The sequence below is a fragment of the Gadus macrocephalus genome, chromosome 11, assembly GCF_031168955.1.
Source record: "Gadus macrocephalus chromosome 11, ASM3116895v1".
Taxonomy (NCBI): domain Eukaryota; kingdom Metazoa; phylum Chordata; class Actinopteri; order Gadiformes; family Gadidae; genus Gadus; species Gadus macrocephalus.
In genome coordinates this window covers 4,572,102-4,596,444 of record NC_082392.1, presented here as the reverse complement: position 1 = coordinate 4,596,444, position 24,343 = coordinate 4,572,102, and the positions used below count along the sequence as shown (strand labels likewise).

The 24,343-nt window shown below is 46.2% G+C and overlaps 1 protein-coding gene across 10 annotated transcripts in view; it reads left to right on the top strand.

Annotated features, from left to right (window-relative positions):
* slc20a2 (solute carrier family 20 member 2) overlaps window positions 1-24,343 on the top strand; it is a 37,990-nt gene that overhangs the window by 3,792 nt on the left and 9,855 nt on the right. For 4 of the 10 annotated variants that reach the window (XR_009528039.1, XM_060065005.1, XM_060065004.1 and 1 more), the window contains exons 2-9: window positions 15,179-15,745; window positions 17,231-17,371; window positions 17,551-17,636; window positions 18,224-18,320; window positions 18,658-18,777; window positions 20,160-20,390; window positions 22,023-22,692; window positions 22,916-23,101. Coding sequence is in view for 9 of the 10 variants with exons in the window: in XM_060065005.1 (XP_059920988.1) it covers window positions 15,457-15,745; window positions 17,231-17,371; window positions 17,551-17,636; window positions 18,224-18,320; window positions 18,658-18,777; window positions 20,160-20,390; window positions 22,023-22,692; window positions 22,916-23,101 (1,820 nt within the window). In the remaining variant the exon portion in view is untranslated. Of the gene's footprint in view, window positions 1-5,099; window positions 5,650-7,011; window positions 7,452-9,310; window positions 9,392-13,182; window positions 13,235-15,178; window positions 15,746-17,230; window positions 17,372-17,550; window positions 17,637-18,223; window positions 18,321-18,657; window positions 18,778-20,159; window positions 20,391-22,022; window positions 22,693-22,915; window positions 23,102-24,343 lie in introns of those variants that run through there. The other 6 variants (XM_060065011.1, XM_060065010.1, XM_060065008.1 and 3 more) reach the window with 6 other exon arrangements.

Sequence of the window (24,343 nt, the reverse complement as noted above, 5' to 3'; positions counted from 1 at the left end):
CAATTTAAGAAGCAACATGGATTTCTGAGACGCCTACTGGATGTTTTACCTTTCTATAAGGCTTAATGGTTCAGGGGACACCTAGGCTTACCTCTAGACGCTAATGGTGCTTTCACACCAAAAGTGAAGCGAATATTCTACTTGCGTTACTTGGTCGAGGTTGCCCGCGAAAACCGTGTGATTCAGCTTCAAGCGAAATTTGCGGGAAAGTTCAAATATTTCCATTCAAGTCGTTGCCTTGACCCCGGGTCATAGAGGAAAATGTTGTTGATTGCTTACAGCCCGGTAGCGGTGGAGAAGGGCATCGGAAGTCGGACAAAGTTACAAAGTTGCATAAGCAAATTATATGTATTTTTATTTTAACCAAAATGTAATTGACATGCTTATTCGCCATTACATGGTAGCCTTGACTGTGCACAGAATGCCATGTGCTCTTGACCAACACTTTATAATTCGGCTCGGCAGTCAAAGTCTTGTCAAATGGGGTGATAAATTGCTTATATACCATGCGCTCAAGCTATGTGTTTGTTACAAACTCCCAGAAAGGGAAACCCCAATTAATCTAGTTTCCCTTAAGCTTGTGAATTTGAATGTTAAAACAGGTGTTTGTGTCGGAACACACACAAAGCTGAGGACAGCCCTTTCAAGGAGTGTCAAAATGGAAGGTGTGTCTCTTAAGTTGTATAAACCAATCCACCGCAATCTGTCTGGCTCCGTATTGGAGCTGTCTGTGCTGGGCCAAATTTAACACAATTTATTGTCATTTGTTTGGCAAGTTATTATATAATGGTAACTTAAAATGGCAGATGTATTACTGGACAAGGTTATGTGACGTGGCTATTTCTAGCTCAATCATTTCCCCCCTCCACTGCGTTCAGCAACAGAGGGCAGCTCTGGATATGTGACACTTTGAAAGCTAAGGGGTTAGGGGTGGTGAACTTATAGAGGGCGAGGACTCCTATAGTATCACTGTAAGCTAGCAGGACTGTTAGACCAGGGAGAGGCCCGCACACTGACAATAGTGTACAGGTGTCTCGACATGCCACAAGCACAAGTTAAGGATGTATGGTTTTGTTAACCCCTGGCTTATGTTTGCTTTCAACCTAAAATGGTGTGTTCAGGCTGTGATAGTGCTGTGGAGGCAGCTCAAGCAAGTTCAACCAGTTTGTTAAAATACAATGTTTAAGGTTTTGTAATTTTCTATGATTTGTTTTTTGAACACAGTGTTGTCCAGGGTTTGTAAGAAAGTACATTGTTCTTGCGAACACGTGCTTTTGGCAACTGGATTTGGTTCCCTCATAGAGCAGGCCAGTGCTGGTAAAGGTCTCCGGTTCTGAAACAATTTGGCTATGGACAAATTGTAAGGTACAGACGTTCCTAATTTAATAGGTGACTTTCCTTGTCTTGTACATATTAATGTGTTGATTGAGATTTCTTTAGTAGTTCACTATTTGACTCATCATTGTTTCATTCCCTTTTGAAAAGCAAGCAAATGCACAGAAAAGTGACCTTTTTATATTTAACATATTCTAAAGGACAGATATGACCATATTTTCTGTCCCAAAAACACAGCATAAGGTAAATAAGATAATGCTGCTAAGCCAGACAAGGGAACCGGTTCTTAAAACGGGGGCAAAGGTGTTTCTCTAAGCGCATGTCTGCGGTGTGAACCAACGGAGGTTATTATGGGTTGCCTCTTTAAAAAAAAACATGGTGCCATTTGCTGACCAGGTGATGACATCTTCATAGAATTTCCCACATTCCACCCACCCCCCCCCCCCCCCACACCCGTGTCCACTCTGGCTACACGTGTGTGTTTGCTCGCCAACCCCCCTGAAAGCAAACTGCCACGATGGGCAGTACATATGCTTTAGTCAACATCAACATGTTGATACATGTTGATAAGACCCTGGAACTTCATAGAAGAACAGGCTTAGTTTCCACAATACTCACGCTGATCACGCAAATCGGTCCATTATTACCCCCCCTGGCGACGGTCAATTTAATTTGTAAACACATTTCAGTTGGTCATGATGCATTGGCTGTACAAAGAATGTGGTACTTATATGAGATCTGTTTTTATGCGTAGAATAAAAAGAATAATTAAGATTTCCGATCAGATTTGTACAGCCAGCCAGTAGGCCGACTTCATCAGTACACATCACACGACTGGTCTTGACGAACAGTCTTGCCTTGTCGATCGGTCTGTGGTCTACACTAGGACACTGGGAACATTTGGCTATGCAGATTCCCCGCACAGATTGTACACGCTAACTCGTCAAATCCCGCGGGAACACGTCCACTTCGGTTCTATCAGTAAGTATATGTTCCTTTCCTCTGGGATACATGATACTCTTTTCACTATAGCAGCACTTCTGTAGGGATGTGCTATTCCACAGACAGAAGGTCTATAATTCTAAAGCCACAGTAGAAACAGAAATAGAACAAACTAACGATGGAATATGGATTGATCGACCCCCTCCCCTTCCCACATGAAGCAAACATTTCAAGCACTATTCGGAAGCTTAACTAGGAGAGCAACAAGTCCTTTTGTATAAACCTGCAAAAGCTTTAGGCCAATTATATTACAAATGTCAAAAATAATGGGGCCATGTGTGATTTGTAAACATTGTATTCCCGATAGCCAATTCAGCGGTTATGAGGATCTGGATGTTTGTATCTTTCTATTAGCTGTTGCCACCGCAATCGCAGATCTCAGTATCGTTCCACCACCCCACACAACGTGTGTCGTGGCCTCTAACACCAAACGGTGTTAATGCCAGCCCCTCCTGGCTCCGCGAGGGGCTGGCATTATCATGTGTCTTGAGACCCCCCCACACTACCCGACCTCAGCCTGGATACTCCCCTCTATCGACCGAGTCATTATTTCACCGTTTGGTAGAAGGAACCTTGAGTATAACAACAGCTGTCCCGTCATAATGTAATAAGTCATAAAATACTGTTATAATTATTATTCTTAAAATAACTGTTATTATTATTTACTTATTTGCACCACAAGCATTGAGCCAGTTCGGTCATTCATCGTCTTCAACCGTACCGTAGACGCTGTTGTCAGCAAGGCTTGTCAAATCCATTAACCATAGTCCCTGAACCATTCATTTCTGTGTGACAGGATAAGGAAAAGCTAACGTTTTAATTGTACCCCATACAGTTGCAGAATTCTGCTTTCATTTGATCAGAAGGTTAGGGGGAAAATCGGTTGGAATTAATTTGGCCCGACAGGATTAAAGATGACCCAAGAATTTCTCTCCCGTCCCCCCCTCCCCACCACCATAGAGTCCGGAACACTCCAGGACCACCTGTCACACACAGTCTCCCTCACAGGTCAACCTGCTGCGACAGCGCCAGAACACAAACAAAAGCACCGCGGCCCACATCGCTCTGATGCCCTGCTATCTTTGTGAAGGTCTTTTGAGACAATGTTTTACTTAAATATGTCAATTCTGAGTTTCATTTTATTTTGAAGATTATCTTTGACCTTGAAGAGAATGTAGTGTATTCAATTATAGCCAAAGCTATTCAATATGGTCCCTTCCACATAGATATTTAAATGTCTCTCCCTAGTCCCTACACTGGAATGCATCTTTGTGACGTCGTTAATCAGGGACTATGGTCAATTTACCACAATGAGCCTGATAATTCATTCAACGCTATTTAAATGCCGGGTAGTTAAGGTAATGATTAAAAAGGTTAAGGTTGCTCTAAAGGTTAAACTCTTAGGTGTAGCTTTCCTCTTGTGGATAATTCATAAAAATGTAGAGAGATGTCCCCTCTGCATGTGGCCCTGATAGGATTAGCATCCAACCAGTCACATTGTCCACTCGCCTGCTGCTGCTGCTGCTGCTCTAGTTGTCATGTGAAATTCCCTTCCTTATTGAGTCTGCTCCAAACGGCATTCTTCCGACAGCTTTAATTCTACGGCAGCTAGAGCTGGACATGTTTTTGAGAATTAATCTTATTTTCGTTTTTCTTGTAATTTCCTTTATCTCGAATAACCATTTGGCGGTAATCCACTGATTCGCCGGCCTAATCTCTCCGGCCGTGTGTGTGTGTGTGTGTGTGTGTGTGTGTGTGTGTGTGTGTGTGTGTGTGTGTGTGTGTGTGTGTGTGTGTGTGTGTGTGTGTGTGTGTGTGTGTGTGTGTGTGTGTGTGTGTGTGTGTGCATTCCTGCAAAGTGGCGGTGGTCCTGAGAGAATCCTGCGTTACTTCTCTCGTGTGCACGGCAGCAGCCCTAATCAAAGGCGCTGCATAATGCTGTTAGCCCGGTCATGTGTGCCGGGGGCTGGGATTAAGAACAGGAGGGCGCAGGCCACTCCATCCAGATTAGGGGAACACATTCTCGCTCTCCTTCTCTCTCCCGTTTCCTGACTTTTCTTTACGTGTCGGGGAGCTATATTTGTCAAGGCTTGGCCCGTGTGTCACAATTAATCATAGTTGTTGCACGTTTATCTTAGTGCAACATGATAAAGGGATACATCATGTGTATGTGACAAAAGGAATGTCCGTCCAATGACCGATATATAGACAGACTATAAAATAAACACTGAATTGTATTCAGCTCCATTACAGTCACGTATAAGGCTTTTATTAGGCCGGGTCCAACAATCACTAATACAAGCACAGTCCATGCCCCAGTAATGCATAATAGAGTCGCTCCTGCCAAACCAAACAGATTACTGCCTTCAGCAACAGTGAGCGATGGAGGCAGGGGTCCACTAAGTGTGCTGGTTAAAACACAAATGTGAGCAAGTTGGAGTGTCAGAAAAACAAATCACTGCATTCAAGAGGATGAGATACAAAGTAGGAACAAATTGGTCACACTGATTGTAAGGACCAAAACAGGCTCTGTGTGCTTACTCACTTTGACAGTATTATGAAGCAGCGTCATGCCACCACTATGCCACTGACTAGGTTATTCTTTTCTTTAAATTTGTTCGAAGCTTAGTTTAGATTCAATCTGGATACCCTTTGGGTGTCTGGTCTTTTCTGTGGTGTAACTTATATTTTAAACAACCACTATTTAAAACATGTTGTTTTTTTTGGATTTTGTGGTTTGTGTTCTGTGGTGTAGAACTTTTTATCTTTTGTGCAACAATACTTTTGTCTGTCGCGGATGAGGTTTTCAGGGCATAGTTGTTGTCATGCCATTTGCTTAAGATAATTACTACTGTTAAACATGTTTTCAGGTTAACTTCAATCCCTTACATGTGTAATAAACCTGTGGATTTATTTCATAATCCCATTTCACCACATGCCTAAACGGTTATAAAAGGATCACAACTTGCCAACATGTGACCTTTTTTTGTTTCTGCTATTTCTGGTTATCGTTCCTGATGTTTGTCCCACGTTGTTGTCTTTGTTACAATACAAACATCACTCCGCTCAGATATAACATTTAGGAAGAGATGCTATTTAGGGGATTCACGGTAGAGTGAACCCCTCCTGAAATCAGAGCAGGGTTGACCTTTAACAGAGTAGTGGAAGATCATGAGGCTAGCCTGATACCAACAGCCCAACAGGGGAGGCTAGCTTGTTTGTTGTCATAACGCAGACTGCTTTCTAATGACGCGGATCGTAGAAGCGGTGTCGTGCAGATCAAGTTTGCAAGAATGCATTCCTGCAAACTTAGTGAGTAACTCCTCGATCACATTTGTCGGTTTAAAACTGTTCTGTTTTGGTCGATGATGAATATGACTCTGAGTAGCCCGGGTTGCCAGATATGAAACTAATTGCCATGCAAACATAGTGAGCTGTAGCCATAGAGGCAAGCAAACAAACTGCAACTCACTGACATGGTACAAGATTCTCCCCGACTTAAAAAGCCTTCTCCTCTTTAGAAAATGGTCTACGACCTGAGCCGTGTATGGGAATGGAAACAAAACAATTGCGCATGTGAATTTGGTTTGCAGTACCCATTTTAAATGTTTAGTGTCAAGGTTACATATTGTACATTTTAATCAATACACGAAAATCTTAAGAGTAGGATTTTGGTGAATAGAGAAACCGAATAATTGCGATTTAGAATTTTGATGGCAGTACCCATTTTAAATATGCCTTGGCATAGTTACAAATTGTACCTTTTTATCAATACAAGAAAATCATATAGAAAATGTGTATGTTGTGGACATAAAGTCGATTAAAAGATGCAGGAAGTCCGTTCTAAAGTATGTTTCCTGCTTCCACAATGCTGTGTGCTATGTGGGAACTTCAATTGGGCGTTGAGCGCTTTACAATGCCAATAAAGAGAACGAAGGGCACTTCAAGCATATGAATCCTATCATTGGTATCACAGCAGACGTCGGCCTCTCATAGTTCACCATTAAATCTGGATCATAATCTTTAGGTGTCGGTTGAAGAATGATGGCGCTCCATGGGGGAGAGCTCTTTGGAGTATGTTTCTATTTTAAAACTCCCAGTGCCGGTCGGAAGCCCATTGAGTTTTGGTGGGGAGCCATCTTCTATAGACGTCCCAAGCCACCTATCAATAAAAGCTTCCGATAGCATCACATTACGTCAAAGGACCTTTTGAGTGAGCAGTAAATATTAATCCATAGTCAGGTTTGCCACCACTTGGAGACCACTTTGTTTGTTATGTATTGCGCTGAATAGTGCCCAAGGGGCTCATTGGTGGTGGACAATGTTGTTGCTTTGGCCAATTGTTTGGCTTTATCCGGTATCATTTGAATTGATTTATTCTTTGTTTGACTTCAAACACGATTCACTGTACACCACAAGGAATATTGAGTGGCCCAATTGGGCACTTTAATTTTTAAGCATAAGAACGGCCGTTTTTTTTCCTGATGCTGTTTTAGAGGCGGGGATGTAAAGCTAACCTTGTGGTGCAATGCAGAACTTTGGTGTGTGTGTGTATGTTTGTATGTGTGTGTGTGTTTGTGCGCGCTTGGGTGCGTGCGTGCGTGCGTGTGTGTGTTTGTGCGCGCTTGCGTGCGTGTGTGTGTGTGCGTGCGTGCGTGCGTGCGTGTGTGTGTGTGGTGCTAGGCTAGTTGCATAGAGGTCGGAGGTTGAAGGTCTTCAAAGACGCCTTGGAGAGAGCCAGGGGCGCTCTGTGCTGGCGTGTGAGCTGTTGTGGTTCTCCAGGGACCTCCCCCTTGTTCCTCATGTGGCGAGGGACCGGTGGTGTGTGTGTGTGTGTGTGCCGGGGTTATATGGGACAGCGCCTCCCTGCTGCAGGGCAGGGTCTAGAGGCAGCAGGTGCAGCTGACGCAGAAAGAACACTCTTTCTTTTTTTTCTTCTTTATCAGTGAGCGGATGGTCACAAGATCAGGGCCTCTGTACTGTACCGCACGCTACAGTTTTACCACTCACTCTTTGAGTACCCTTCAAGCAAACAGCATGTGCCCGAGGAGACGAGCAGCTTATGGCCACAGAGCCTGCGCTGCAACAGGAACGGCTTGAGGTCCACGGTGGACGTGAGTAAAATCATTTGTGTGTGTGGGTTTTTTTTTTTTAAAAGTTGTCCGGGACGCAAGATTGAAACGGCTTGTGATGATAAGATCACTTTGACGAGGCGACGATGTTCCCTGTCCTCGGTGCCACACGCCTCACAATGACGGATCAGGATTTGTTCAGTAAAACAGACACCACCCTAGGCATTACTTGCGTCGCCGCTCAGATATCTGACTTGGCATCTGTGTTATTAACAGTCCAGTCCCTATCCTTGTTATGGAAACAGAGCAACAGGAAAGGCAAAGACGAGGGTAGCACGCCACAGTGTGAGTGTATCCGTCGCAGGGCCGGTTGCTTTTCAATTGGTCAGGTTGTAGTCTTGCTGTTCTATTGAAACTGCTACCTAATAAAATGAAGGCATTCATTTGGGCTTCCTCTCGCTCGGCAGCAAGAGACCACTGTATAGAAACCAAGTTGGCTGAAGGCCACTAAAGGATGTGTGGACATTTTGAATATGTGATTGGATGAGCTGTTACAATACTTTTGTTCACACTTAACGAATGGATACTAAATTCTGTGTGGCTACGCTAAATCACATGGGATTATGCAATGGCCGAGGACCGCTTCTTTATTCCACCCTGTTGCGGGGACCAAATAGCGGGTGACAAAAGTTGAAAGAAACTGTTGTTGGTTTTGAGATACATGAAACTCACCAAAAGGTACTCCGCAGGACTTTTCAAGTGTCAGTTGTCATAGCTAACAGTAAGGGAACATTTACATGAACCTGATTATGACTCAAGATAATTTCCATTGAGCCTTAAATCAAATTTTTTGAAGAAGAGTGAGAAAAAGGGGGTGTGCTTTGTAGTGTGTTTTTTATTAGCTTTGTTCTTGTGGATACTAATCTCTTAATTGGCTTTCGTCAAAAATACTGCCTTTCACAATTTTTGTATAAATCTCTTTTCAGTTCGCCGTACATTATTTATTCATGCATTTGTTTTGAGAAAAGTGTTTTTTTTTTTTAAAGTCAAACAGTATTTTGCTCTGAAGGACAATTTATTTATTAAAAAATAGGATAATCATGATGAGCAAATCCAAATACTGCCATAAATATATATGAAATACCCAAATCACATTGACATTGGCAGTTATATTGCTATACATATATTCTGTTCCACATACTAGCCATGCTAATGTTCAAGCAAATGTCCCTGTTCGTAACAATGTCCATCTTTGATTGGAGCAATGGCAAAAAAAATGCTTTGAATGCTCTTTGCATCCATACTTCCCTCTTAGTATGTGAAATGTACACAATGCACAGGATACACCTCTTATCGTTCTTCCTCTGCCTCCTCGACAACCGTTGGCTAGCCCTCCCTTCGCCCGTCCTCTCTGCTCTCCAGGCAGCCAATTAAGTCGCCTGCTGGCTCCTCCGATGCTTTTCATTGGCTGAAGGTTGCTGTGATGCAGATGCGGATGGTTTTCTTCTAAGAGCCAGTCTAGACTAGCTGTGCTCATGCTCTCTCCGCCTCTCTCTCACGCTGCCTCTGTCTCTCTCTCTCTACCTCTCTCTGCATCTCTCTCTTTCTACCTCTCTCTGCCTCTCTCTCTCTTTTCCTCTCTCTCACGTTGCCCTCTCTCTCCCTCTTGTCTGCAACACCACCACAACCTGCTGATTCCTCTTGCTGTGGCAGAGCGCCTCTCCATTCTCCCTAACCGTCTCGCTCTACCACCACCAGCCTCTCGCTCTCCCTCCTTCTCATCCCCTTGGCGTCTCCTTTCCTGTCAGTCACATGGTCATCCCCATTTTACACCCGCTTCCATCCTCCTCCTCCTGAATCTCGCATTCCTTTGCCCCATTCCCTGTTTCCTTTCCCTTCAGCCCTGTCAGTCTGTCTCTGGCGTTGAAGCTCCGCCACCTTCACACCCTCTAATGATGTGGGGAGGCATGCATGGCATAAAGGTGAGTGGGGTTCACCTCCAAGATCTCGCTCGTGGTGGACAGCTGTTCGTACGTCTGCCTGCATGTCCATCTTGTTGTTCTTTCAATGTGTGTGTGTGTGTGTGTGTGTGTGTGTGTGTGTGTGTGTGTGTGTGTGTGTGTGTGTGTGTGTGTGTGTGTGTGTGTGTGTGTGTGTGTGTGTGTGTGTGTGTGTGTGTGTGTGTGTGTGTGTGTGTCCGCGTGCGCTTCGATGTCCTTGGAAGTATAGAGGCATTTATGATGTTCCCCTGTGTTCGGGTGTACCTGTCAGTGCGCGAACGCGCCAGGTTGTCAACTTGCGAGTCGTTATCTTGCGGCACGCGTGTACAGGCTAGCCTGGTTTGTTGCATGTGCTTAGCGTGCTCTGGGATGGGTTGGATGTGTGTGGAGAAGGAGGGCTGGGAGGGAAAGTTTGAAGGCAGGAGGGAGCACTGTGAGGCATTGGGTTGTGGAGCTGCGTGTCAATGCAGGCTGTTGATCGTGACAAGGCAGTGTGCAGCAGCTGAGGCAGTGGTGCAGTGGCTTCTCTGCTACGTTAATTAATGGTTACGATAAAAGGGTGTCTTCCTGAGGGATGTGGGAGGAGGTCATTGTTGAATATCCCATTTGCCTAAAATGATAATTGTCATTCAAAGCCAGAAATATATTCGTGTTTTTGTATTGCCCCAAATCTGTATAAAAAATTAGCTGAGCCGAATTGATGTTTTAATTAAATTGAATTAATCAGAGCTATTGCATAAATAGCTAATTATGGCAATAACATCACAGTGAAAGGCTCTGGTAAAGCCTCATTAATGCCTTTTGTTTGCTCAGGTGGTTGCACAGGGTTTATTTCTAACCTTGGACATCCAGCATCCTCATCATTGCAAATTTCCATGCTCAGAAATAATACGTCCTGACGGCAAGCCAAGTTATGTCACAACTACGACATAAGTCGTTAACTTGGAACCAAATCAACCCACACACATTGAACACAAACACGTAAGCCAGCAGGGGGAAAAAAATAAAAAAATATCAGGAACAGTGTGAATGGAAGTGATGGCATGCGAGCGGACCTGCGTGCCTCATCGTCGTCGTCGTCGTCGTAGCGCTGGCTGGCTGCGTTCGGGCCACAGCTGTCACGTCAGGATTCCATTTATAGAAGATTACTGCAATGATCAAGGCCTTGGACTGCTCCTGCACCCCCAACCCACACAAACACTGTCCTTACTGCCATCCATGTCCACCTTTTCAACACTCTACGCAGTATGACCTTGTTGTCATGGTGTATTTTAACAGCCAGGGCTTAAACTGCTGTGATTTTCACAGTGTCATTCTTTGTTTTGGCAGTAGGGGAGCCAACATCTGATGCCTAATTGTTTTATTTATACGGCTGGTGGTTCCCATATAAAATATTTTTTTAACAGTTGCTTTTAAGCGAACATGGTGAAATTATCACCTTATGCTGTCAATTTATAAGCTTTCATCTGTATTCAGTCTTTTTAGTAGACACAACATCCAACTGTTAAGTGAGCCTTCTATCTGCAATGTTTTCCAGATACAACTGAAAAACAAAACTGTGGCAGTGCTGTCAAAATGGCCAGATAAGTCTGTTTAGTAGTCTGTACAGGAAAATAAAGCATCCCTGGAATACACATGAATAATTGGAAGTTGCCCTCTTGACACCAAATGAATTAAATCCTGCCCGTGCTTTTGTGTGTGTGTGTGTGCGCGGTGCTTGGCCAAAGGCTAGCTGCATAGAGGTCAGGTCTGCACGACCTCAGCTGTTCCAGATGGATCTCATGTCGTACAGAGGAGGGAGCTGGAACCGGCCCGAAGCTGTTTAGAAAGGGAGCAGTCTGGACCTCACGTGCTGGGGGAGAAGGCAGGAGCACGGCATCAGTTAATGCCCCGAGAATGTTGCAGTCTGGCCTCAAAGCTGTTCACCGTTAATACCTCCCCTTCATGAGCAACACGCTTACCTCTCCCAAGGGAAAGTAGCTCTTATCATAAATATGGTGACTTTTGATCACCTGGAACAGGTTGAAGAAGAGGAACCCTAGACTAAAGCTAGGGGATCTTTGCGGATGAGGGTTTTGGGTGTGTGCTGTCGATCACTCTGTAAAAAACTGGGTTTTGTATAACCCTCATGCTAATCCCGGTCCATTCACAGCCTCTTGGATACGAATTTATAAAGTAGTATGTTACTTTAGCCTCTTCTTGCTAAGTTGGAGGGAAGCATGAAAGTCATTTCGTTTTTGGAATAAAATTGGCATGCTGACTGGCTATTATTGGTTGACCAGTGGGGGTGCAACGGATCACAAAACTCACGGTTCGGATCGTGTCACGGTTTTTGAGTCACAGGGCGGATCATTTTCGGATCAACAACAACAAAAGAAATAACAAGACAAATGAGACTTTAAATAAATCTTCAAATGTGTAAAAACCAAATAAAGTGAAAAATTTGGTAATAATCCTGCTGTCTTTTAAGCGTAGTAAATATTTCTAAAAAATTGCTTATAAAAACGTATAAAAAAAAAAAAAAATTAAAAAACTAAATAAAGTACAATCTGAGGCATTATTCCATCTTCTTTTTAACATTGATAGTAAATAAAAGAAATGTGTCCAAAGGAAGCACTGCAGACCTGGATGAACAACTTTAAATTCAGGATGTCTGCATAGTGGCAAAGTCACGCCCCTTCCGGTAGAGCCCATGGGACCTATGAGTTCGAAAAATATGAATGTGTTTCAATGGAGAGAAAGTAATTATTTACTGGTCCTAGTCTTTATGTGCCCTGGATAACACATACATGTATATTGTTTTTGGATTTAAAAGATAATTTTTCATGCAAAGAAAACTAAAAAAAATCTCGAAGAAGTTTGATAATGTTAAAGGGGACCTATTATGCTTTTTCGACTTTTATGACCTATAAACGTTGTTATAATGATTGATAGTCATGTTTAACCATACTAAAGTGTCAAATAATGATGTACATGCATTTCGACGTATTCCCTGCTGACTGTGCAGAGCGCTAAACACTCGGGACAACGTTTGGATTCACTTGTTCACATTTCCGGGAAATCATCTACGTAGAGGCACTCCTGCCGCTCCCCCATATGCCTGGTCAAATCTGCCCGCACGCGCGCTTTAAGGAAGGTAACCTATCACAACGGAGTTGGGTTGGCAGGAGGGGGGCGAGGGGGCGGAGAAGGACGAAACCGAGCGTTGACAGAGAATGCTGAAAGCGCCCAGATGAGAGGAAGAGTTTCCCGAAAATCTACATCGTTTTTTTGTGTATGGTTAAACATGACTATCAATCATTATAACAACGTTTATAGGTCATAAAAGTCGAAAAGCATAATAGGTCCGCTTTAAGGTTTTGTGTGAGGTGGTCGCTTTGTGAACTACTTGCTGCTCTCAACTTGGCGATCTTTTCTTCAAGGCGAGGATAAAAGCATAGAAAGAGGTGAAAACCACTATAAATCGGGGCATGTGGAGAGTTTTAGTTATGTGCCATCTCTATGTGCCATCTCTGTGCCGAGTTCCAAGTGCGGGTGTGGTGACGTATATCATATGCGTCGAGAGCAGCGAAGAGCTGTAGTTCACAAAGCGGCCTCACATAAAACCTAAAATTATCAAACTTCTTCAAGAAATTTTTTAGTTTTCTTTGCATGAAAAATTATCATTTAAATCCACAAACAACATATGTGTAATCCAGGGCATATAAAGACTGGGACCAGAAAATAATTATTTTCTCTCCATTGACACCCATTCATATTTTTCGATCTCATAGGTCCCATGAGCTCTACCGGAAGGGGCGTGACTTCGCCACTCTATTGCCTGGGGTATGTTTAGAATCTATGCCCTCCCCAGGCAATGCTGACATCCTCATCCTTTTTTTTTCATCAAGTATCGTAGCGAAATACAGTTTCTGTTGTGTTTTATTTGGCATTTTGTAAATCCATTGATTTCTGTTTGAAGACTCATTGCTCGTTGACCGGAAACGGAAAGGGGGGCTGGTTGTAGTCTTTTCGCTCGGTTCTAGCCCTACTGTTGATACGGAGAACCGAGCGAAAAGACTACAACCAAACATAAACAGCCATTTTCCGGTTCCGGTCCGGTTTCCATTTCAATGGGATTGACAAAATGCTAAATAAAACACGACAGAAACTGTATTTCGCTACGATACTTGATTAGGAACGTCAACGAACACCACTAGATCGGTGAGTTGCACATTTCTGAAAACGAATGTTTAGGGTTGTTTTAAGGACAGGTTTGTGAATGCCCAAAGCCAGCCATTCTGTAGCAGGCAGGGGCGATAGTCAACATGTCGGTGTGTCAACCACTATATTTCATCCGAGAAAAACCAGAAAGGGGGCTCAATGTGCTTAATACCGGAATTGTCCTTCAAACATGCGGCGATCACGTGAAGGCACAACCTTTCTTTTTTTTTATCAGCCGATCCGGGGATCACTTGCATCCCGAACTGAGGGTTGATCCGTTGCACCACTATTGACTAGTAATTTTAACAGTTGATTGTGGTTATTTTGCGCCGTTTCTAATTGGTATGATTTAGCATCTTATCGGCCTATATTTACCAATGAAATGGAAATATTTACCTGAAAAATTGCTGGCAAATAGTCCGATGACATTGGGCAACAGTATGGTTTGAATAGAAGGTGTGTCGTGCTAGGTTCTACTGCTGTTCCTCCTTCCTCCTTCCTCATCACACCCCGGAAGCTGATTTGAGAGATTACCTTATTTCTTCTGAGCAATTTGTTTTTGTAATAATAACATAAATGGCTATAACTTGATGTCCCACACTTTTTTTTACGGTTTTATAATAAGAATAATATGCACATGGTTGCTTGGCTTTTTTCAGGGTAAGAAGTGCATAGATTGCAGTCTTAAAGTTGGTTTGAAGAAAAGGGACAGCAGAAATGGCTTGTTTTCTTCCATAGTGAACCAGGCAGCCGGTGTCAGGGGGGTTATCTGGATGTCTGGCACACCTGTGAAGGGGGCCGGTGGCCCCAACACACCTCATCTCTGCTCCATGTTGGTGGGGAAGGGGGCGGGAAGGTGTTGACCGTCTGCTCAAATTCTGTGGGCTTCACCCACATGAACTCTGTTCACAGTAGTCTTTTTATAGCCCCAGTAAGCCTTTCCAAAAGACCTGATCTGGTTCCTGTGAAGTGCAGTGCGTACTATGATTTCCTATTGTGGCTATCTTCACACGCTACAGATTAGATTCTCTCTGCCTGTCTCTGATCAAAACTATCTCGTCATCGCTCTGAAGGCTTCCAGAGGTTTTGTTGGCCGTTATTTTTATCCCATCGTACCACTTGATCACAGCATCGCTGTCTCTCGGTGGCCCCCTGAAATAGTTTAAACGTTACCACACACACATTTGCATTAACATCCAACCATTCTAGATGTGTTCTATTAAGTGGATGTAAAATCATTAAGCTATAATGGACTGCTTCCTCATACATGAACACCACTCTGTGTGCATCCAAGCGTTGGCATCTGTACTACATTTGATCAAGCACAGATACAGCCGCTCTTCCCCCATAGCCAACCATCTAACATATGGTCTGATCTGTTTATCACAAAGGGTTCAAGAGTGTGTAGCATCCCACCTATTCAGATCCTAACACAAACAGTGATGTATTCGGCATCAAGGAAGTCTGGATGGGGCTCGATGCATGGTAAATGTTGAAGGTCCTGCAAATGCAAATGCATCGATCATTGATCATCAAACTAACGCCTGCTCGTTTCGTCCCCGGCAGGTGAAGCAACGCGCAGGCTGTCTGTCCGAGCAATAAGCTATGGAATGCTCCTCGCAGCCATCGTCACTAGTCTCCACTCATTGGACTGAGCTCCAGACGCCCAGTTAGCAACTGTGCTTCTCCCCTTCGCCTCTTCGCAAACACAGGGGGACAAAAACACAAACAGCCAGCGTCCGAACCGAGCCGAAGCCAAGCACCTCGGTTCACCACTAAGCAGCGCCTTGACTTATTTTTAATTGAGCGTGTGGGAGTGACGAAAAAAACAAAACGCAGTCAAGATGGATATGGAACCGTACCTGTGGATGGTCATCCTCGGCTTCATCATAGCCTTCATCCTGGCGTTCTCCGTGGGCGCCAACGACGTGGCCAACTCGTTCGGCACGGCGGTGGGCTCCGGCGTGGTGACGCTGAAGCAGGCCTGCATCCTGGCGTCCATCTTCGAGACGCTGGGCTCCATGCTGCTGGGGGCCAAGGTGGGCGAGACCATACGGAAGGGCATCATCGACGTGAACCTGTACAACGAGACGGTGCCCGTGCTGATGGCCGGGGAGGTCAGCGCCATGGTCGGTAAGTTTGGAACTCGCCCCCCCACCCCTGTCCTCCTCACGCGGTTGCACTTTGGCTCAGCCTCCTCCTCCTCGAGGGGAATGGGGTTGACGTGTCGGCGGTGTTTTTTTACACACTCTGGGTAGCTTACGGACACTGGAAGTATTTGTTGGGTGACTCGGTGGAGGGGAGTCATTCATTGGAGTTGACGTGACTTAATAAGGCGGGGATTACTGGAATTCGAGGGGTTCCTTTAACAAATCAACCCTCTTCAACTGTTTTGATTTGGGGATTTAGTGATTGACCATTGTTGTTGTGGGTGTTTTTTTGTAGACGCAGTTGTTTCGGAGCTTGTTCTTGATAGCTGTTCATTTCGATGTTCGCGCCAAAGCTAGTGAGCTAATACGATGTTTACCCTAGGACCCCAAGGTTTAGCACACATTTTTCTTACCATATTGCCAGAATAATGCTTTGATGTTTTGGAGTGGAGAATTACTTTCTGAAAAAAGGGACTCTGATGTAGTCTACACTGAAAAAGGTAATTTAAGAGCTGCCCTCTCTCCCGGTCAGGTCACCAACTATCCAAAACATGTCCTCAGGCATACAATGACATCACCTGGACTTTATGTTCTGAGCCTCCATGTAAAACACTGATGTCCCCGTGTGACCGATGGAGGCTGCACAGCAGTTGGCCGCTTTCGGACCCATGTTCTACCCTCAACCATAGTTTGTAAAATGACCTATATCGGTGCTGATTAATCAGCCAATGAATCCGTCTACCTCCGGTATAGTGAGTAACTGTAGTGTACATTAGGGCTGGGCGATATGACGATATATATCGTGTGATGATATAAAAATGTCTATCGTTTCATATTATGCTCTATCGTTTATATCGTCTTGTCGCAAATCACACTCTTTACGGTAATATTTTACGTCATTTGGACAACGCTTTACATTCTTCCACACGGCACATGAAGGCAACACAAACAAACATGGAGGATAGTGAACGTGACAATTCTGAATAGGAGAAGGACTCCCACGACCAACCACGACAAAGTGAGCTCGTACCTAAAAGAGGGGCTACGAAATAGGACTTTCCATGTGGTCATTTTATATAAACTATTTATTCATTGAATTTACAGAAAATGTGCTATATCGTGATATATCGTTATCGGGATATGAATAACCTATATCGGGATATGATATTTTGGTCATATCGCCCAGCCCTATATACACTTCCTTTCTCACTATTGTTTGTCATCACCCAGTGTCCGGCCCTCTGCAGGGTGAGGTCCTCTGCAGGGTGCACCCATGACTTCCACGACTCGTGACATTCAAGAGATGCATGCCGTGTTAATGTAGCGCGGACCTGCTCCTCTCCCGTTCCTGGGTCCTCCGTTGTTTGCCAACAGCCCAGTGAGCCCACACTGCTGGGTGAACCGTTTCTTTGGGGAGGGCTCACCCGGATCCAAGCCGGAGATGAATGCCTCTGTTGTGTGTCCCCAGGCTCGGCCGCCTGGCAGCTCATCGCCTCCTTCCTCAAACTGCCCATCTCGGGGACTCACTGCATTGTCGGCTCCACCATCGGCTTCTCCATGGTCGCCATAGGAGCCAAGGGCGTACAGTGGATGCAGCTTGTTTACATTGGTAATGTTGTGTGTGTGTGTGTGTGCCTGTGTGTGTGTGTGTGTGTGCCTGCGCCTGCGTGATTTGTATTGTATTGTGAAAAAAAAAAAATTTGCATTGTTTCTCCTTAACCTGACCTAGTTTGGTTGTGTGTGTGTTTGTATGTGTGTTCTCATCAAGCAATGTTTCCTCGACTCTAGTGTCCTCTTGGTTCATCTCTCCCCTCCTCTCTGGGCTGATGTCCGGACTCCTCTTCCTCCTCATCCGGCACTTTATTCTGAGCAAGGTGGGCTGGCTTGTATCAGCATCTGCACCTGGGAGGTGCCTGGTGTAATTGTGAAGCATTGAAATTATTATGCGATGTAACTGTAATTGAGTTGCCAATCTGGGAACACTTTTTTCATTTGTGTCCTGCCGAAGACTCCGACACTGCATTGCATTGCTTATCTGGCACAAATTCACACTACGCCTCAGACATTTATTTCTAAACATCGACAGATTATCCAAAGGCTTTACAGCTACAGTTCAAAATCAATTTCGATTTGGCAACACCAGTAGATGTGGTTATGTAACGGGGAAAGGCCCTCTAAATGACCCGGAAGAAAAAGAGTGTTGCAGATCATCTTGAGTTTGGGATTTATGACGCAGCGGCAGAAGTTGTTTCATTGTCAGGTCAAAGTCAGGACAGGGTCACCCCATACATGGTAGGATGGTATTAAGAAATGTTTGCTTGTTTCCTCTCACAGAAATAACGCAGATTAACCATTAATAATGCATAGCCTATGGAAGAAGCGGCCTGCATGCCAGGGGTTTCAGCTAGCCTGGCTTAAGCGGACTTTAACCCTGGGCATGTTCTGTATGCTCTGTCCCCAGGTTGACTCTGTCCCCAATGGCCTACGGGCGCTGCCTCTGTTTTACGCCACCACGATCGGGATCAACACCTTCTCCATCATGTACACCGGAGCTCCCCGTAAGCCCAGCTCTCTCTCCGACCGTCTCTGTGTATGTGGAAGTGTCCGTCCCTGGCGATGTACACACTGCTTTCCAAAAGGAATTGCGGTCCGGTTATTCTGTGCCACTCCTAAGCCACCCCTTCTAAATGAGTCTGCACATGCCACTGATCAAAGTGTATGTGTACATAGATGGAGAGATAGATAGATTTTCCTCAAAGAGGAAATGAAGTTCACCAATGGTGTGCACTTTAAAACATAAACACAGTATACAATACTTAATGATGCAACAAAAGACTCCTGTGTAAAAAACAGTTAAATAAATGTATCTAACCATTTTGTGTATGCTTGTTCCAGTGCTAGGGCTGGAGTTGTTACCGGTCTGGGCCATATTTCTCATCACTCTGGCCGGCTCGGTGGTCTGTGCTGGGGTGGTGTGGTTCTTTGTCTGTCCCTGGATGAGGAGAAAGATAGCAGGTACGTCTGTGAAACGTCAAGTATGTGTACGTGTGGTGGGTAGGGCTAAGATCACAAGGTTCCCAGGGCTGGGCTCTGTGAGTCGACGACACCCCTCGCCTCGACTCCCCCGCCTGGCCCCGGCACACCCTGTCCTCTCGGCTCGGTACTCACCCAGATGGCGGGGGGTGTGTGTGTGCGCACTCCTTCTCCCGCTCACGACTCATGGCATTGCAAAAGAACTTGAAAGAACTGGGTTTTTCCTTTGGGAATTGCGTTTGTGTGGCGGAAGACATGTGAGACAAGAATTGCAAACACAAGACAACAAACAAAGAGATGCAGGGTCCAGCACAAATTTTGTCTTTTTACCTGCCATAATAGAAAGAACAACTAGCCAAGCAGTTTTTTTGATATATCTATACATGTATATTGCACCCATTTAAACATGTGTGTAGCATAGTCTAGGTTCTGCACTAAGCAGCTTCATCACGCATGTTTTTATGAAGGCAGAAGAGTAAGCTTGTCCTGTTGGAGTCAGGAACACACACCTTCAGGGCTGGAGACTCTTAGAGCATGGCTCAGTAGTTGAACTGCTGAGTCAATAATGGGGTGATATGCTTTCAGCATGCTGTGAGCTGAGCCTGAATGCTCCCATAATACTATCCCATTTGTCAGGCAGTGTGTTGAGCGTGACATGGCAAAACTGGTTATGTGTATACTGTTTCGAAGACGGTAAAACTTTACCCATTTACATTTTTCTAGAAAATGTTACCTGTACTTGGATGAAAGCTTCCTTCATATCGTATTTTCTGGCTGATTCAAATACAAATGAATTGGAAAACAGTCAGAGTTTAGATGCTGACCTGTTATATTTTTAGATGGATGAGGATTCATTGGTGCAGTAATCGGAAGTCATGCGGTAAATGTGCTTGATCCAGGTGTATGAGTTACATCGTTTACAAGCAAAGTGCTATCTATCTAGTCCAATCTCATGTGGGAGAGAGGGGAGGGGTGGTATTCATTATTCAGCTTCACAAAGGCAATTGACTCACAGCAATTTCTCAACCATAAAAACCTGAGTCCAAATGGATGTCAAAGGTGTCTCCATTGTTGGTAGTGTTGGGCTGGATCTGTCATTGCTGGAGTTTATCGCTTGAGCTCAGCTGATAAACTTCTTCCCTTTCAGGCTTTGTTTACTTATGACACTCCCTGCTCATCATCATATAAAAAAAAACTAACGAAAGTTAACCATCAAAACAATGTAGATCCTCAACTCACAGGAGCTCAATGTTGTCAAAAAATGTAGTCTGACTCGGTAGTGGTTACCTTTTTAAAAACATGCTAATTCGAGTGCTTTTGAGGAGGGTCTGCCCACCAACTAACCCTCCAACGAACCCCTGCAGGCCGCCTGAAGAAGGAGCAGGCCCTCTCCCGGATCTCGGACGAGAGTCTGGATAAGATTCCGGAGGAGGAGGAGGAGAGCCCCGTGTTCAAGGAGCTGCCGGGGGCGATGGGCACGGACGAGGCAGCGTTGCCGCTCACTGCGGGCAGCGAGAGAGGCACCCGCGACTCCTCCGGGGAACTAAACAGCCTGGCCAACGGGGGCACGGTGCTGCCCAACGGCAGGGTGTACGGTGAGTGTGCTCCAAGCCCTGCTCTTTTTTAGGGAGGCTGGGAAGCGCTGCCTTATATTCAACGTGGTACAGAGGACTCAAGGGCCCTGTCCAAAACTGAAAAAACAAGCTGCAATTCTCGAGGGCAAACGGTAGCCTCAACTCACCCCTTTCTCTCATGGAGGGTGTTGTCGGTCTTTGTGCAGCCATTCATTTTTCCGACAAAGAACCAGTTTGTGCCTGTCCCCGAGGAGCAGCTGTAACGGTGAGGAGCCCTGCAACGCAGCATTTCAACTAGAGAAAAAAACGCTTGTGAAGAGTGGGAGCTGCTGTCTGACTTTTTGTTTGTATGTATGGCCTTCTGACTTTTTCCTTCTTGAAAGTCTAGGAGTATTCTAGGGTTGGTGCAAGTATACAGTTTCAAAACCGGTTTTATATCTAGTCAAATAACAAATTGTACCGGTATATCAATCTTTGCCACCAAATGGCAAAGATTCCATGACGCAGCAGCGCACAATAAAACATAACGAGTTATACGGCCTGGGGCACCCGTTCTGCCGGTGATTTGAGTTCGCCCTGCACAAGGGTCTAGAGAAGAGTAATACATTTCTTTCTGCTTCCGATACGTTTTTGAGGGAGCCAATCACCGAGCAAGGCTTTTCTCCCTGGCTCGCTATTGGCTGGTTTAACACAATGACGACAGGGAAGCGACGGCAAGCGGCCAATCGCGTACAGAGTCAGTAGAACTCGGCCCATCGATCACGCCTCTTGTGCTGAAGAAAATGACAATCGTAGATTGAGCTTGGTCTGGCAATAGCCAGACTACAAAAGGGCAAATTATGATATTATAATATATTATAAATTTTGCATATTTCTAATCCAATACTATTTAGGTAAAGCTTCAACACTAGCAGAGTGCCTCGGTGGTTCACCGGGTAGAGCGCATACCACTAATTCTCTCTATCTCTGTCTCTCTGCTCTGTCTCTCGGCCTCCTGTTTCTCTCTCTTTGTCTCTCTGCCTCTCTCTGTCTCTCTGCTCTGTCTCTCTGCCTCCTGTCTCTCTCTGCTCTGTCTCTCTCTCTCTGTCTCTCTGTCTCTCTCTCTGTCTCTCTGCCTCTGTCTCTCTGCCTCTCTCTTTCTCTCTGTTTCTCTGCCTCCTGTCTCTCTCTCTCTGTCTCTCTGCCTCCTGTCTCTCTGCCTCTGTCTCTCTGCCTCTGTCTCTCTGCCTCTGTCTCTGCCTCTGTCTCTCTCTCTCTGCCTCTGTCTCTATGCTGTCTCTCTGCCCCTGTCTCTCTGCCTCTGTCTCTCTGCCTCTGTCTCTCTCTCTCTGCCCCTGTCTCTCTGCCTCTGTCACTCTCTCTCTGTCTCTCTGCCTCTGTCTCTCTGCCTCCTGTCTCTCTGCCTCTGTCTCTCTGCCTCTGTCTCTCTGCCTCTGTCTCTCTGCCTCCTGTCTCTCTGCCTCTGTCTCTCTCTCTGTCTCTCTGCCTCCTGTCTCTCTGCCTCTGTCTCTGCCTCTGTCTCTCTGCCTCTGTCTCTCTGCCTCCTGTCTCTCTGCCTCTGTCTCTCTGCCTCTGTCTCTGCCTCTGTCTCTCTGCCTCCTGTCTCTCTGCCTCCTGTCTCTCTGCCTCTGTCTCTCCGTCGCCGTCACGCAGGGCGGACCCACTCCATGACCAACGGCTGCCTCAAGTCGCCCATCTCCAACGGCGCCTTCAGCTTCGACAGCGGCCACATGCGCAGCGACGGCCAGGTGTACCACACGGTGCACAAGGACTCGGGCCTGTACAAGGACCTGCTGCACAAGATCCACCTGGGCCGCCTGGATGACGGCGGCGACCGCTCGGGCGCCGCGCCCGCCGCCGACAACAACTACCGCCTGCTGCGCCGCAACAACAGCTACACCTGCTACACGGCGGCCATCTGCGGCATGCCCGTGCAGCCCACGCCGCGCTCCGAGTCCCGCGAGGACAACGAGAAGCTGGTGGGCGAGGGCGGCAGCAACGGCGGCGGCAGCGGCCGCAGCAACAGCGTCTCGTACTCCAAGAAGCGCGTGCGCTACGACAGCTACTCGTCGTACTGCAACGCGGTGGCGGAGGCGGAGATCGAGGCGGAGGAGGGCGGCGGCGGCGTGGAGATGAAGCTGGCCACGGAGCTGGAGGGCACGGGCCCGGAGGAGGACGGCGCCCCCGGGCCCGTGCCCCTGGACGACCTGGCGGAGGAGGAGCCCGACGAGAAGGACAAGCCCGAGGTGTACCTGCTCTTCCACTTCCTGCAGATCCTCACCGCCTGCTTCGGCTCCTTCGCGCACGGCGGCAACGACGTCAGGTGCGGCCCCCCCGTGCTGAATGGAAACACGTCTCGGGCGGTAGTGCAATTAATCATCCCGAACATCGTAAAAAGAAAACGGGAGACATTTTACAAGATATTCAGTTTGATATTATGAACCACACGTTTCTCCGTACAATCGAGCTGCTCCATGAAGCAGAGATAACAGTTAAAGCATTGAATTCACATCCCGCGTCCCCCACCCCCCGCCTCCTCTCCGCAGTAACGCCATCGGGCCACTGGTGGCGCTGTGGATGATCTACGACCAGGGTGGCGTGATGCAGGACGCCGCAACCCCCATATGGCTGCTCTTCTACGGGGGCATTGGCATCTGTGCTGGCCTGTGGGTGTGGGGGCGTCGCGTGATCCAGACCATGGGGAAGGACCTAACCCCCATCACTCCCTCGAGGTAAAGCTGCTGGTGTGTGTGTGTGTGTGTGTGTGTGTGTGTGTGTGTGTGTGTGTGTGTGTGTGTGTGTGTGTGTGTGTGTGTGTGTGTGTGTGTGTGTGTGTGTGTGTGTGTGTGTGTCTAACATGAGAACTACTAGTTCACACGATCCCCGTGTAGCCCATCTGGGCAGCCACCTGGGCATATCTCTGCATCCATGTCAGAGGATTCTGCACAGTTGGTTAATCTTTTGAGCATTATAAATAATGGCGGCGGCCTCTTTTGTAATTTCACATAAAGTAAAGTAAAATCCTACATACATTAAAGATCAAAAACTCAAGTTGGCCATTGTTGTTTAAACCCTGTTTAGGAATATAATATACATGTCTTTTTTTATTGCAATCTATCAATGCAAAACCGTTTTTTTGTTTCACAACACTATATACATCAGGAAGTGTAACTACAAGCAATGTGATTAATGCATGTGCTCCTGCTTTTTATAGAACAACCCCTTCATAAATAGACTGTTTGGTCTCATCCAGACAATACCCCCTAGGGATGGCTCCTCCTCCCAACGTAGTTAGCTGACACTAAACTCAATTTACCACACGTCTGCTCACACATGCTGAACCACTCGGTCCCAAGAGCTCCAATCGATCCCTGACCGTCTCAGTTTCTACCCCGTCATCTTATTGCCCCCCACACGCCAGCAGGTGATGCAACTGCACACACGTATGCACAAGTGTGTGTCTTCTTCAGGGTTGATTGCATACAGCATGAAGCCGTCGAGTGTGTGTGTCTGTATGTCTGTGTGTGTGTGTGTGTGTGTGTGTGTGTGTGTGTGTGTGTGTGTGTTATGCTATTGGGTGGATGGGTTTGCGGGCCAGAAAGACAGAACCCTGTGGCTTGACAGGAACAGATCACAGTGGGAGTGTGGAAGTTGTTTGGCAGGGAGAGCACGAGCCTTGGCCTCTTGTCCCCGACCTCAGGGAAGAACGCCAACAGAGTCTCCTCGCTCTCACTCCCTTTCCCCCCCCCCCCCCTTTTTTTTATTCTCCACCCAACCACACTTGGTTCTTATTTTCCCCTTTTCATTCACCGTTCTCGTCTTAATTCCCTCTCGCCCACCGGCATGTTTGTTTTCTCCTCCTGACCCGAGCGGTTTTGGTTTCCCTCTCCCCAGTGCCCCTTCCTCTTTCTCTCCATCTTGTAGGCGTGTTGCCACTAAATCCTCCCCTCCTTTATCCCTTTCCACCCGGCTGT